This window comes from Chiloscyllium plagiosum, unplaced genomic scaffold (assembly GCF_037043375.1).
Source record: "Chiloscyllium plagiosum isolate Xiang-an unplaced genomic scaffold, Cpla_swu_hap1 HiC_scaffold_23, whole genome shotgun sequence".
NCBI classification, from domain to species: domain Eukaryota; kingdom Metazoa; phylum Chordata; class Chondrichthyes; order Orectolobiformes; family Hemiscylliidae; genus Chiloscyllium; species Chiloscyllium plagiosum.
In genome coordinates, this window is record NW_028270161.1 from 59322337 (window position 1) to 59334739 (window position 12403).

The window sequence follows — 12403 nt, forward strand, 5'->3', positions numbered from 1 at the left end:
CTAGGAGACTGGTAGAAGTAGAGACAAAGAAAACTTGATGGGTACTTGAGGGAAATTAGCTTGCAAGGTTCCAAAAATAGAGCAGGGTGAACATGACTGACGAGATGGCTTTAAAGAGCCGGCATGTACTGACTGGGTCAAATGGCCTTCTCTGTTGCCATAATGATTCTAGGATTCCATACAGGGAAAAAAAAAGTCTGCTTAGGAATACAAAGACATTTAGGTACATTTACAATCTAATTTCCAAGTTACCTAGTAGCCTAAAAATCAAGTGCAATTCATCTTCAACAGTGGAACCAGGAAACAAAGGTCTTCCTGATGCCATCTCATAGAAGATACATCCAACGCCCCTGGAAAAATTGTAAGCACAACACATGTTTTAGTTCACACAAGCAAATCTTTCAGAACTTTTTTTGAATTTGAATAAAGTTAAAAATCACACAACACCAGGTACCTGACGAAGGAACAGTGCTCCAAAAGCATGCACCTTCAAATAAACCTGTTGGACTATAACCTGGTGTTGTGTGATTTTTAACTTTGTCCACCCCAGTCCAACACTTGCACCTCCACATCTTGAACTGGAATGTATACATTACACTCTAACAATCACCTTTCTCAAAATTTAAGGTGGGAGGAGCAAGTTTTTAAAAAGAAATGAGGGGCAATTTTTACAGAGAATGAACTTCCAAACGGAATGGTGGATATGGATACAGTTACAATGTTGAAAAGTCATTTGGATAAGTACATGAATAGGAAATGTTTGGAGGGATATGGGCCAAGCGCATATAGATTTAGTTTGGGATTAGATTAGATTAGATTACAGTGTGGAAACAGGCCCTTCGGCCCAACAAGTCCACACCGACCCGCCGAAGCGGAACCCACCCAAACCCCTACATTTACCCCTTACCTAATACTACGGGCAATTTAGTAAGGCCAATTCACCTGACCCTGCACATCTTTTTGGATGGTGGGAGGAAACTGGAGCACCCGGAGGAAACCCACGCAGACACGGGGAGAACGTGCAAACTCCACACAGTCAGTCGCCTGAGGCGGGAATTGAACCCGGGTCTCTGGCGCTGTGAGGCAGCAATGCCAACCACTGTGCCACCGTGCCGCCCATGGTCGGCATGGACGAGTTGGACTGAAAGGTCTGTTTCCATGCTGTACGACTGTATGACTCTAAATTTTCTCAACAATAAGGAACATTTTTAATAGACAGGCTGACTGTTTAGTGTATTGTTATTCAGTTTCAGCAAAATAGCATTTAGTTTAAAAACTGACTTGCAATGTATTGTGCTTGTTGTCATCAAATCTTTTCTTGCTCCGGCATCACCTTAAATCAGTAATTTTGCTAATTTGGAACAAGGTCTACAAGACTTAGAAATGATGTTTCCTCTCCTTATTTGATGTCTTTTTACTTTGTTGCATTGTTAATATTTAGTGTTTATATTTCTGTTAACACGTTAAGAATTTTCTTAGTGGGTAAAGATGCAACTTTGGTGTCGAACTGGTTTCAAACAGTTTAGTCTTTTATCTTGCTATACTTCTGCACTTCACATATTAACTTACAAGTAATGCATGAGGAAAACGGATGCCCAATATTCCTGCTGTATGTTTTGGACCATTCACAGTAGCTGTCAAGTCAATTTATATTTACAACTGGGCTTAGATGGGAGCCAAAGCATTGTGCGCTGTTCTGGAATCTACATTATAAGTATGCAGTTGCACTGGAGAGAGTGTAAAGAACATATTTACCAGGATGTTGCCTGGACTTAAAAATTTTAGTTATGAAGAGAAATTGGATACAATGTAGTCATTTTCCTTAGAACAGAGGAGACTGAGGGGGGGGATCTGGATTTGGGGAAATGCATAAAATTATGAGGGGGATAGGCAGGATAGGAAGAAATGTTTCCCCTTGGCGTAGGGATCAATGATTGGAGGCACAGATTTAAGGTAGATAAAGGAGGTTTAGAGGGAATGTGAGGAAAAACATTTTCACCTGGTGGGTGATAAGAATTGAGAACTCACTGCCAATAACGATGGGAGAGGCAGAAACCCTCATAACATTTAACTCATATTTGGATGTACATCAATTATGCAAGGCCATGGACAAAGTGCTGGAAAACGCATTCAGAATTTATGTCATTGCTTTTTGACCAGCACAGAGTCTACAGGCCAAGGGGCCTTTTCTGTGTTGTAGACCTGTATGACGGTGATTATATTTAATCACGTTCAGGAAATTCCTGAAAAAGATATAATAGATTTTTTGCTCTTCATTATTACAGAAAACTATTTATTTTATATCATGCAACGAGAAGTCACTCATTACTGGAATGACAATGATGCAAGTGAAAGGTCTGATATTTTTGATCTGTGCGACTATCAATACAGCCTGAAGAACCAGAGAGTAAGATCTTTGGATAAAGTGACAAGCGAAGGATGGAACAGTTTGTGGGGGAGGGCTCCCTTTTTCAGCAAGTTTAGGTGGTGATGGAGCTCTTAATGATCCAGATGAACTGGGGATGACATAGAAGCTAGTCTAAGGCCTCATGAATTTGAGCATTATATTGTGCACTACAAGATTATACTAGCTGTGCAGTTCTATTACAATCAGTCTTCTATGGTGGGGAGCAATTAAACAACTCAATGGAGGAGCCTCCCCACCCATAATGACAGGAGAGGCTCAGTGTAAAAGGTACAGCTGAAACATTTGTAATAATCTTCTTTCCGAAATGCCGAGTGGATGATGCATCTCGACTCCCTCCACTGAGGATTTAAAATTTGAATTTAGGTTGTTGTCAGCAGCACCAAATATATGTAGGTTTTTATTAACCACAAAATGGCTTTTCAATTTAAAATAACACAACAAAATGGCTTCAAGTTATGATTTGACACTGTGAACCTGTACTACTGCTTTGCTGAGTTAGCTGAATTAGAAGATAAAGACAATGGAGTTTCCATAAAATGAATCATAAGACATTAACTGACCACTCAAACTAACCTTGAACTGCCAGCATGAGATGATGATCTACATAAGACAAGAACTATTTCCCAGGAAATATCATTGGATTAACTCAGGCCCGACTCAGGCGACTGACTGTGTGGAGTTTGCACGTTCTCCCCGTGTCTGCGTGGGTTTCCTCCGGGTGCTCCGGTTTCCTCCCACAGTCCAAAGATGTGCAGGTCAGGTGAATTGGCTATGCTAAATTGCCCGTAGTGTTAGGTAAAGGAGTAAATGTAGGGGAATGGGTGGGTTGCGCTTCGGCGGGTCGGTGTGGACTTGTTGGGCCGAAGGGCCTGTTTCCACACTGTAAGTAATCTAATCTAATCTAATCTAACCTGCTGTCAATCATGTCACCTTATTACATTTGATTGGTCTTTTCTTGTAATTAAGGCTGTGCTGTCTCTTTTAAAACCTATAAATAATGTTTAATTATTGAATGTACTTACGCAATTTTGCCATGGAACACTGAAACTTTAACCTCTGTGTACTGGACAAAACTGCACTAGGCTGCCTTATTTTATTAAACTTCTGACCTTGCTTTATACAGATCGCATTCCTATTGTTTCTTTTGACCGATTCCAAAACTGAAAAGTCCCTGCTAGGATCTAGATCTTCATTTGGTGCTGTGACTCGTATTCGGCACGGACAGATTGTGGACAGCGGTGTAAGAGCCTAGAGTCCTTCACTATTGAGTGTTGAGGAATTTGGCTGGCCAGACGTGAGTATTTTATATGTGTTTGGTTTTCCTCTCATTCAAGCGGTGTCCGACCTGACCCCTTGCTGTCTGTTTTCTGGTCCAGCCCGAAAGGATCGGTCTTAGCAAGGACAGAGTCAGGGGGACCGTATATATATATATAAAAAAAAGGGGGCGGGGTAGAATAAGTGAAGTTGGGACCTTTTTATATTCATGGTTGGCAATTTCCAGGGTTGTTGAACTCAGAGCTTTTTTATTTTGATGGTTGGCAATTTCTGGAGTTGTTGAACTCTGACATTTGAACCCTCTGATTTTTTTAAAAATCTAGTGAATGAAGTAGATCCACTTAAAAAAGGAGAGAGAAGATTTTCTTAATTCTCAGAATTATAATGAAAGTTTTGATGATTTGTAAAATTAGTAAGGGTTTTTGGAAATTGTATTCTTACAGTGTGGAAACAGGTCCTTCGGCCCAACAAGTCCACACTGACCCGCCGAAACGCAATGCTCCCAGACCCATTCCCCTACATTTATCCCTTCACCTAACACTACGGGCAATTTAGCATGGCCAATTCACCTAATCTGCACATTTTTGGATTGTGGGAAGAAACCGGAGCACCCGGAGGAAACCCACGCAGACACGGGGAGAACGTGCAAACTCCACACAGAGTCGCCTGACGGGGGAATTGAACCCGGGTCTCTGGCGCTGTGAGGCAGCAGTGCTAACCACTGTGCCACCGTGTCACCCATTGGTGAATAAAAAAAAATTGAGTCTGTACTATAAAAGGGAAGTGGTTTTAAAATGGGTAATTATATAGATGAAATGGAAGATCCATCTTCAATGTTAGTGAAAATGTGAGAGATTTCTGGAAAAATCTGAAGCTTTTTGAAAACTTTCTGGCGCCTTAAATAAAGCATTAGGTGATGAACAGTGGCCACTAGGTGGCCCTAAAACTATTCAATTGGTTAAATCAGCCCAACAACTGATTTGGCAAAAAAACATGGGATCAAGAACGAAAGAACTAATTGGACTGTAGCGACAATTTTGTGATGAGTGCCACAAAGAATCAACGTTATGTTCCTGGCAGGATACTGCCACTAAATTGGGGATTGAATAAACTGATGGTACCATGAAATCTGTCGAGCACCTCAAATACAAATGTGCTTGAGTTAACGTCAACAGAAACAAAAGGAAAAGTCACTAGTGGCTGGAAAGCAAACAGAACTGTGCATTTCGATGGTTAGTTTTGGTTTAAACGCGTGAGACAATGAAAATTCGGATTTAGATGAATGGTGTTATTATTTGATGCCCCATCTTCCATACAGATTGCTCAGTCTTCAGGATATACAATTGTTTCACCTAATTCTCAAACTTCTGTTGTTTCCCCTCTGTCTACTTCCGTGTTTTCCCAGCCCAATCTTGATTTTGCAAATGTTGCTTCTTCTAATTCTCAGACTGCTGTTAGCTCGGTAGCTGCTGCACAATGCAAATCGTATGCTGCTGTCGTGGGCCCTTCTGCACACTTGCCCAGGATACTGATCCCGTTGCTTATAGCACTCGCAGTCAGCGAAAATTAAAACTGATTCTCTAATAAGCACCTCATTCAGCGATTTGAAACTCCTTCGAGTCCCTCTTCTGAGGGCACAGAAGACAAAACACATGTATTAGGAATGTTCCCTGTGGGGAAACTATCGAAACCACAAGCTGCTGTTGCTGATCAAAACACTACTCTCCGTATATATTGTCCTTGGAAGCCCCACGAAATTATGTCTATCCTCAGTAATGCACCGGACCGCCACAAGGTACCTCAGTAATTCGTCGATTTCCTAAATACCACAATTAAAGTTTATGACGGTAATGTTAAGGACCTTTGGGCCCTTCTTCAACAAGTCCCTACCCACTCTGAATATGCCTGCTTTACTGAACGCATTAATCACAATAATTTTACTCCTTTCATTGATGCTGTAAACCAGGAACAACAGCGACAAGATGATATTCTTGCTACTGCATCTGCTATATTAGCAAAGCTTATTGACCTTGCTCGTATCCTCAAACTTCGCCCGAAAATAAGGAGTCTGCTGAGGACTTCCTGGAATGTTTTAGAGAATGTTATGAATCTTATTCCAGAAATCAAAATTGAAATTTCAATGCAGCCAATGCTCAATACAACTATATTATTAAACTGCTTGCTGTCTTCTGTAGCCATAGCAATCAAGACAAATAACTTGCAATGGGTTGAAGCCACTTCTAATCAACTCCATTGTTCTATTAGGGTTTTATGGAAACAACAAAGTCAAGAAAAACCTCCCATCCCGTAAAATCGGAATTTGTAGTCCGGGAGGAGTCTTCTAAACAACTACTTGTGCGTAGTAATAGTGGTTCTGCACCCAGTTGAAACAACAGTCGTGAGCATGGCTGAGGGGCTCCTCCTCCTCCTGAGAGTATGTCTTTGGGCTGTTTTAATTGTAACAGTCCACAGCATTGGGCCAGTGACTGCCAGATCCGAAGCTGCTTTATTTGTGGCAGCGCTTACTATTGGGGCACTGCTTGCCCTAGAGAGGCAACAAAGGAAGATCCAGGAAACAATTGTGGAAATCACCCTCAGACCTGTGATAATTGTGGAAAACCTTCTGATAATAAGCACCTTTCAATACAGCAGGAAGAGGAGGACAGATTACCAATTTTTCCCAAAATAATCCTTTATCTTAATGACTAAATAATGTTTCTCTACAGTTTCTATCTTTCAAACAGGAACCCACAGTCTTACTTAAAGTTAACAACTTTTCTAATTGACACAGGGGCTTCAATGTCTTCTGCGAAATCTGACATAAATCTGCCAATTTCTAAACAGACGAAGAATTTATCTGGTCTCCAGGAGAAAGCCACAGATGTCCACTTTCTGATCCAGTCCCCGTCTATTTCCAAGGCTATTCCCTATTTCATGGCTTTGTGATTACAACCAACTTATCATGTAACCTGACGGGTCGAGATCTGCTGTGTGCCTTTCAAGTTAAACTTGCATGTTCCCTTGATGGTGTCCAACTTGATTCTGATTCATCTGAACGCCAGCTGGTATGTGTCCACTAAACCACGATGATCTTGACCCTCAAGTTTCTGGAGGTCACATTATTCTTGCTTATGATTGAACAGGCCAAAATAAATTTCTTGAAAACTTCTTTGCAGATTTAGTTGGAACTAAATGGATTGTACAGATTTTGGCTTGTGTCACTGGTCTAGAAGGCAAGGCAGGTTTTGTTGAAATACCTTCTCACCCGTGGAAGCAAGGGGACTCCTCAGCCCCTCACATCACTCGGAAAGTAAATCTGCCTCATCATGCTAAGGAACTGGCCCCTATGGTCCACTGTGCAATTACCAAGGCTGACTCACATTGTTACTTGCTGCAGGCATTTCAAGAAGACATGACTATTCTCTATTATCCAACTCCTACCTCCTGCAATGCCACACTCCAGCACCATGAGAGTTGGGACAAACTTGATTTGGTCAAACCTGATGTATGGGCTGAAACATCCTCTCATGTTGGACTTACAAATTGTCAACCCATTCAAGGTGCTTTAAAACCAATTGTTGATCTGCCATTCATTCGCCAGTACCCACTAAAACAACAGGCAATACCAAGTCTTATTTCTTTAATTGATAACGTTCTCCATCAAGGCATCTTAGTCCCATGCCAATCGCCTTGTAACACTCCAATTATGGCTGAACCAAAGCCTGGCAAGCCAGATCAATATAGGTTCGTTCAAGATTTAAAAGCTATTAACGCCATTGTCCAGCCATTTCTTGTCTTGATTTCAAACCCAGCTCATATCTTATCCACCATACTATCAGATTCTAAATTTTTTGCTGTTGTTGACCTTCAATGTCTTTTTCTCTTTGCCTCTTCATGAGAACAGCCAGTACCTATTTGCCTTCACCTTTAATGGGCAGCAGCTAACATGGACTCGACTAACCCAAGTCTTCATTCATTCTCCAACTCTTTTCTCTCAGGTCTTACCGGAACCATGTGCTTTTTAACCTTGAGAAGTGGCTCTACACTAGTTCAATACGTAGACAACCTCCTTGTAGCCAGTATTGGTGAAGAATCGAACCACTCTAATGTTGTTCTCCTCAACCACTTGAAATACTTAGGATATGTAGTCTCTCCCCAGAAAGTTTCCATTGCACTATGTCAAGTTCCAAGGCTTTATTATATCTGCTGACTCATGCTCTCTGGAACAGAGCTGCACTACTCCTATTATCAACGTTCCAGCTCCAATCACTACGAAGCTGGGCATGGTCAACTTCTGCAGACAGTGGATTCCCAACGCGGCTCTCCTCATTTAAAAGGTGACTCCATATTCCTCCTACGAAGGCATGCTTACCCTCTCCTTAGAAGCAAAGCAGGCCTTTGATGAACTAAAGCAAGGTTTGTCACAAGCTCCAGCTCTGGGAAGACCTCTTTATGACAGACCCTTCCTATTGTACTGCATCATTCTGGATGACGATGCCTATTCAGTACTAACTCAACTTCATGGAGATAAACATCGCCCAATTGCCTATTTTTCAACTAAACTTGACCCTGCTGCTTTAGGACATTCCTACTGCACTCAAATCTTAACTGCCATTTATCTCAGTTTACAATCAGCACGGAATCTTACATTACAACAGAAATTGTCATCATTCAGTAGTTGCCCTCTTGGGGAATTTACAAACTCAACATTTGAGTTTGAGGTTTGTCTTCTAAATAATCCTCATTTGACTTTTAAGCATTCTACTACCATTAAACCCTGCTGATTTCTTAGCTCATCCTCTTTTACCCATGTCCACTCCAGAACATGATTATTTTCTCCTCATTAATGCAGACGTCCAAGTTCAGCTAGATCTCTCTGACACTCCAATCTCAAATCCTGATATCAATATATTCACTGATTGTAGTTCCTTTATTGACCATACAGGAACTTGTCTTTCAGGCTATGCTATAGTTGATGACTATGGCTTTATCCTGGAATCTGCTGCCTTTGACACCCCCTTTTCAGCCCAGCAAGCTGAATGTTTTGCACTCATCCGTGCTTGCATTCTAGGGACAGGGCTCCGTGCTAACATTTACACTGACTCCCGATATCCTTTTGGGATCGTACATGATTTTGGACAACTCTGGAGTGACAGAGGATTTTTGACATCATCTGGCACTCCCATCTCTCACTGCCAGCTTGTCTCAGACCTTTTGACCATGCTCCTTACTCCCAAAATAGATTTCTGTTATCAAATGTATTGCCCATGGAACTGGCCAATCCCCTGCTGATATTGGTGCTGGTGTGGCTGCAAAACAAGCCGCTCGCAACCATCTTATAATTGTGCCCAAAATGATGAGTCAGACTGAAAGCTCTGACAAAAGTGGGTCTACCTCGGATAAACTAATGCTAACCATTCAAGATGTTGTTACGTGACAGAGGGATGCCTCTGAATCTGAAAGGCAGCTGTGGCCCAAAGCCAACTGTTATTGTAATCCTGTTACTAAACTATAGACCACTCCAGCTGGACAGATTTGTATGTCTGATGAACTTGTTTTCCGGTAGGTGATTGCCTTCATAATGCTACACACTACGCTCAACGTAGTGCTCGCTCAACGTCTGATCTGCTTTTAAACACTTGGTGGCAACCATGCCTCCAGCAGATGGCTCAACATGTAAGTGATGGATGCCTCATCTGCCAAGAACACAATCCGGAGAAAGGTATTCCTTGCCCTATGGGACAGACATCCCTCCCTGAAGGACCTTTTCAAACTCTTCAACTTGATTTCATTTTATTAGAAAAGTGGAAAACTGTAAGTATGTTTTAGTTATTGTTGATGTTTTTTTCTAAATGGGTTGAAGCTTACCTGACTTTCAAAGCTACTGCTAAAACTATTGTAAGTATCCTACTTAAGGAAATTATTCCCCGCTTTGGTATACCCCTTTGTCTGTCTTCTGACAATGGTCCTCATTTTATTGGTGACATAAATGAAGAATTATGCTCTCAACTCGGCATCCACCATCAGCTCCATTGTGCTTATCGCCCACAGGCTGCAGGTCTTGTGGAGCGTTGTAACCAGACTCTGAAAACTAAATTCGCAAAATTAACTTCTGAGACAAGCCTTTCCTGGGTTAAACTACTGCCTCTGGATTTGGTTTCACCTACGCTGCACTCCCGCTGGTAGAACTCATTTATCCCATGCCGAAGTAAGTTTATGGCCGAGCCTTTTGCACACCTTGGAATGATGCCCCTGCCCCTGTCCACTTTCACCATATGGCGGACGACATGTCCTCCTATGTCCTCTCCTGAACTAAAGTTTTGCAAGGGCTCCATTCTCGAATACGTGCTGCTTACGAAAAGCTCCTCTTCCTTGAACGAGTTCACACTATTGAGCCAGGCTCCTTCGTCCTCATCACAAATTGGACACGCCGTGGCCTCCAACCTCGATGGGAAGGGCCATTTCAGGTCCTCCTCACCACCCTAACTGCTGTTAAAGTCACTGGGCATTCTGCTTGGGTTCACACCCATCATTGTAAAGTAATTTGAAATGCACCTAAGAAGGGGAAGTAGATGATGGAGATGATGAGAATGAAAGGGAAGATGAAGAAAATGATGAGAATGAATGGGAACTGAGAAAAGAATCGGAACCAGACTATTAGGATACAGCTGCCTTTTCAAATAGTAATTTTCCTTATGTTTTAGATATCCTAACCCTTGCTATAGATATGACTACAAGGATCAGGATCACTTTCACCCTGATATATGGACTTGCCTTAGCCAACGTTAGTACACAAGAAGGGACCATCTATCTGTGTGATCCTGAACAACAAGAGACTGTATACCACCTACGCCAGGATAATGTACTTGTATACCAAGAGACTGACTTCTTTGATGTGTGGAACATTACCCAAGATGATTGTCATAATGGTCAACTACATCAACAAGATTGAACAGTCCATTTACAGAACAAGCTCCAATGGTCTTTACCTTGTCAAGGTGTTATATATCAGTTTGATTTCAGTTGTACTACGGGCAACCCTGGTAAGCCTTGCCCCCATTCAAATAGACCATGTCGTAAAAGAAAAAAAGGGAGAATATTATCTTTTACTAACAATTTGTTTCTCGAAAGCCATAATAGAATATTTGGAGAGGATGAAGTGGTTTGTTATGCCTTACTTCAGCAAGAGATTCCCTGACCCCTGTAGGAGCACTTTTTCCAACTACTGTTCCCTGTCCAATTACCTGGCAACAAGAATAGAATTCCCCTGTTAAACGTTCAGTCCCCCCGGAGTTTTGTACAGAATGGAAGAATCAAAAGGCTCTACAAAACAGTAAAACTCATCTTTGGCATAAGCAGCTCTTAGTGTTTTTTTCCGTGGGAAGATCTTCAGGAGTTATTAGTCATCAAAACCATAATCATCTCATTTGTGGTCTCACCCTCTTGGGTAATGAGGCAACTGCTTCTCTATCAGAAATTAGGGGCATGCTTTCAGAATTGCGCCTATTTACCCAACAAAACCGATATGCCCTCGATTACATACTTGCAAAGGAAGGTGGAGTTTGCGCCATAGTTAAAGGCAAATGTATCACGGGGGTCACTGACCTAATTGAAAACATTACAAAGCATATAGATAACATGCGTACCTTTGTCAGTCAAATGAATGAAGGTGCAGAATGGGGAGATTGGGGTTTTAGCTCATGGTACAATTGGTTAATCAATATGGCTATGTATGCTGCTATTGTTTTAGTTGGTCTTTCTGTTGGTATTGCTATTGTTAAGTGCATTATTGCTTAAATATTAGCTTCTATTGACAACATTGATTCCACCCAGAAAATGCTTCTTCTCCACTTAGATGAAGATGAGGAAGTACCATTGCCTGCCCATGGTCCCTCCCTGGAGGAAGAGGAAGTATGGCAGTCTTTGGCTGCCATCGAATTGGATTAATTTGATCCATGCCTTCACATTTATGATGTGGTCATAGAATGACCAAAGTGGGGAGATGAGGATTTAAAACTTGAATTTAGGCTGTTGTCAGCAGCAACAAATATATGTAGGTTTTTATTAACCACAAAATGGCTTTTCAATTTAAAATATCACAACAAAATGGCTTCAAGTTATGATTTGACACTGTGAACCTGTACTACTGCTTTGCTGAGTTAGCTGAATTAGAAGATAAAGTAGGCAATGGAGTTTTCATAAAATGCATCATAAGACATTAACTGACCACTCAAACTAACCTTGAACTGCCGGTTCTTACATAAGACAAGAACTATTTCCCAGGAAATATCATTGGATTAACCTGCTGTCAATCATGTCACCTTGCTACATTTGATTGGTCTTTTCTTGTAATTAAGGCTGTGCTGTCTCTTTTAAAAAAAAACTATAAATAATGTTTAATTTTTGAATGTAATTGCGCAATTTTGCCACGGAACACAGAAGCTTTAACCTCTGTGTTACGGGCAAAACGGCGCCAGGCTGCCTTATTTTATTAAACTGGTAACCTTGCTTTATACAGACCGCATTCCTGTTGATTCTTTTGATCAATTGCGAAACCGAGAGTTCCCTGCTGGGATCTAGATCTTCACCAGGAGGTCCACAGTTTCAGACGTCAGTCGTCTGACAAATCAGTTCAGTCAATTTGTTATCAATTAATGGCTGGAGACACTGGATACTGAGAGTCACTAGATACTGCAGTAC

General features: G+C 41.5%; 1 protein-coding gene across 7 annotated transcripts in view; it reads right to left on the reverse strand.

Moving 5' to 3' along the window:
- cdk17 (cyclin dependent kinase 17) overlaps positions 1–12403 on the reverse strand; it is a 229258-nt gene that overhangs the window by 20783 nt on the left and 196072 nt on the right. For all 7 annotated transcript variants that reach the window (XM_087999735.1, XM_043713287.2, XM_087999731.1 and 4 more), the window contains one exon: positions 253–350. In XM_087999735.1, coding sequence (XP_087855861.1) covers positions 253–350 — 98 coding nt within the window. The remainder of the gene's footprint in view (positions 1–252; positions 351–12403) is intronic.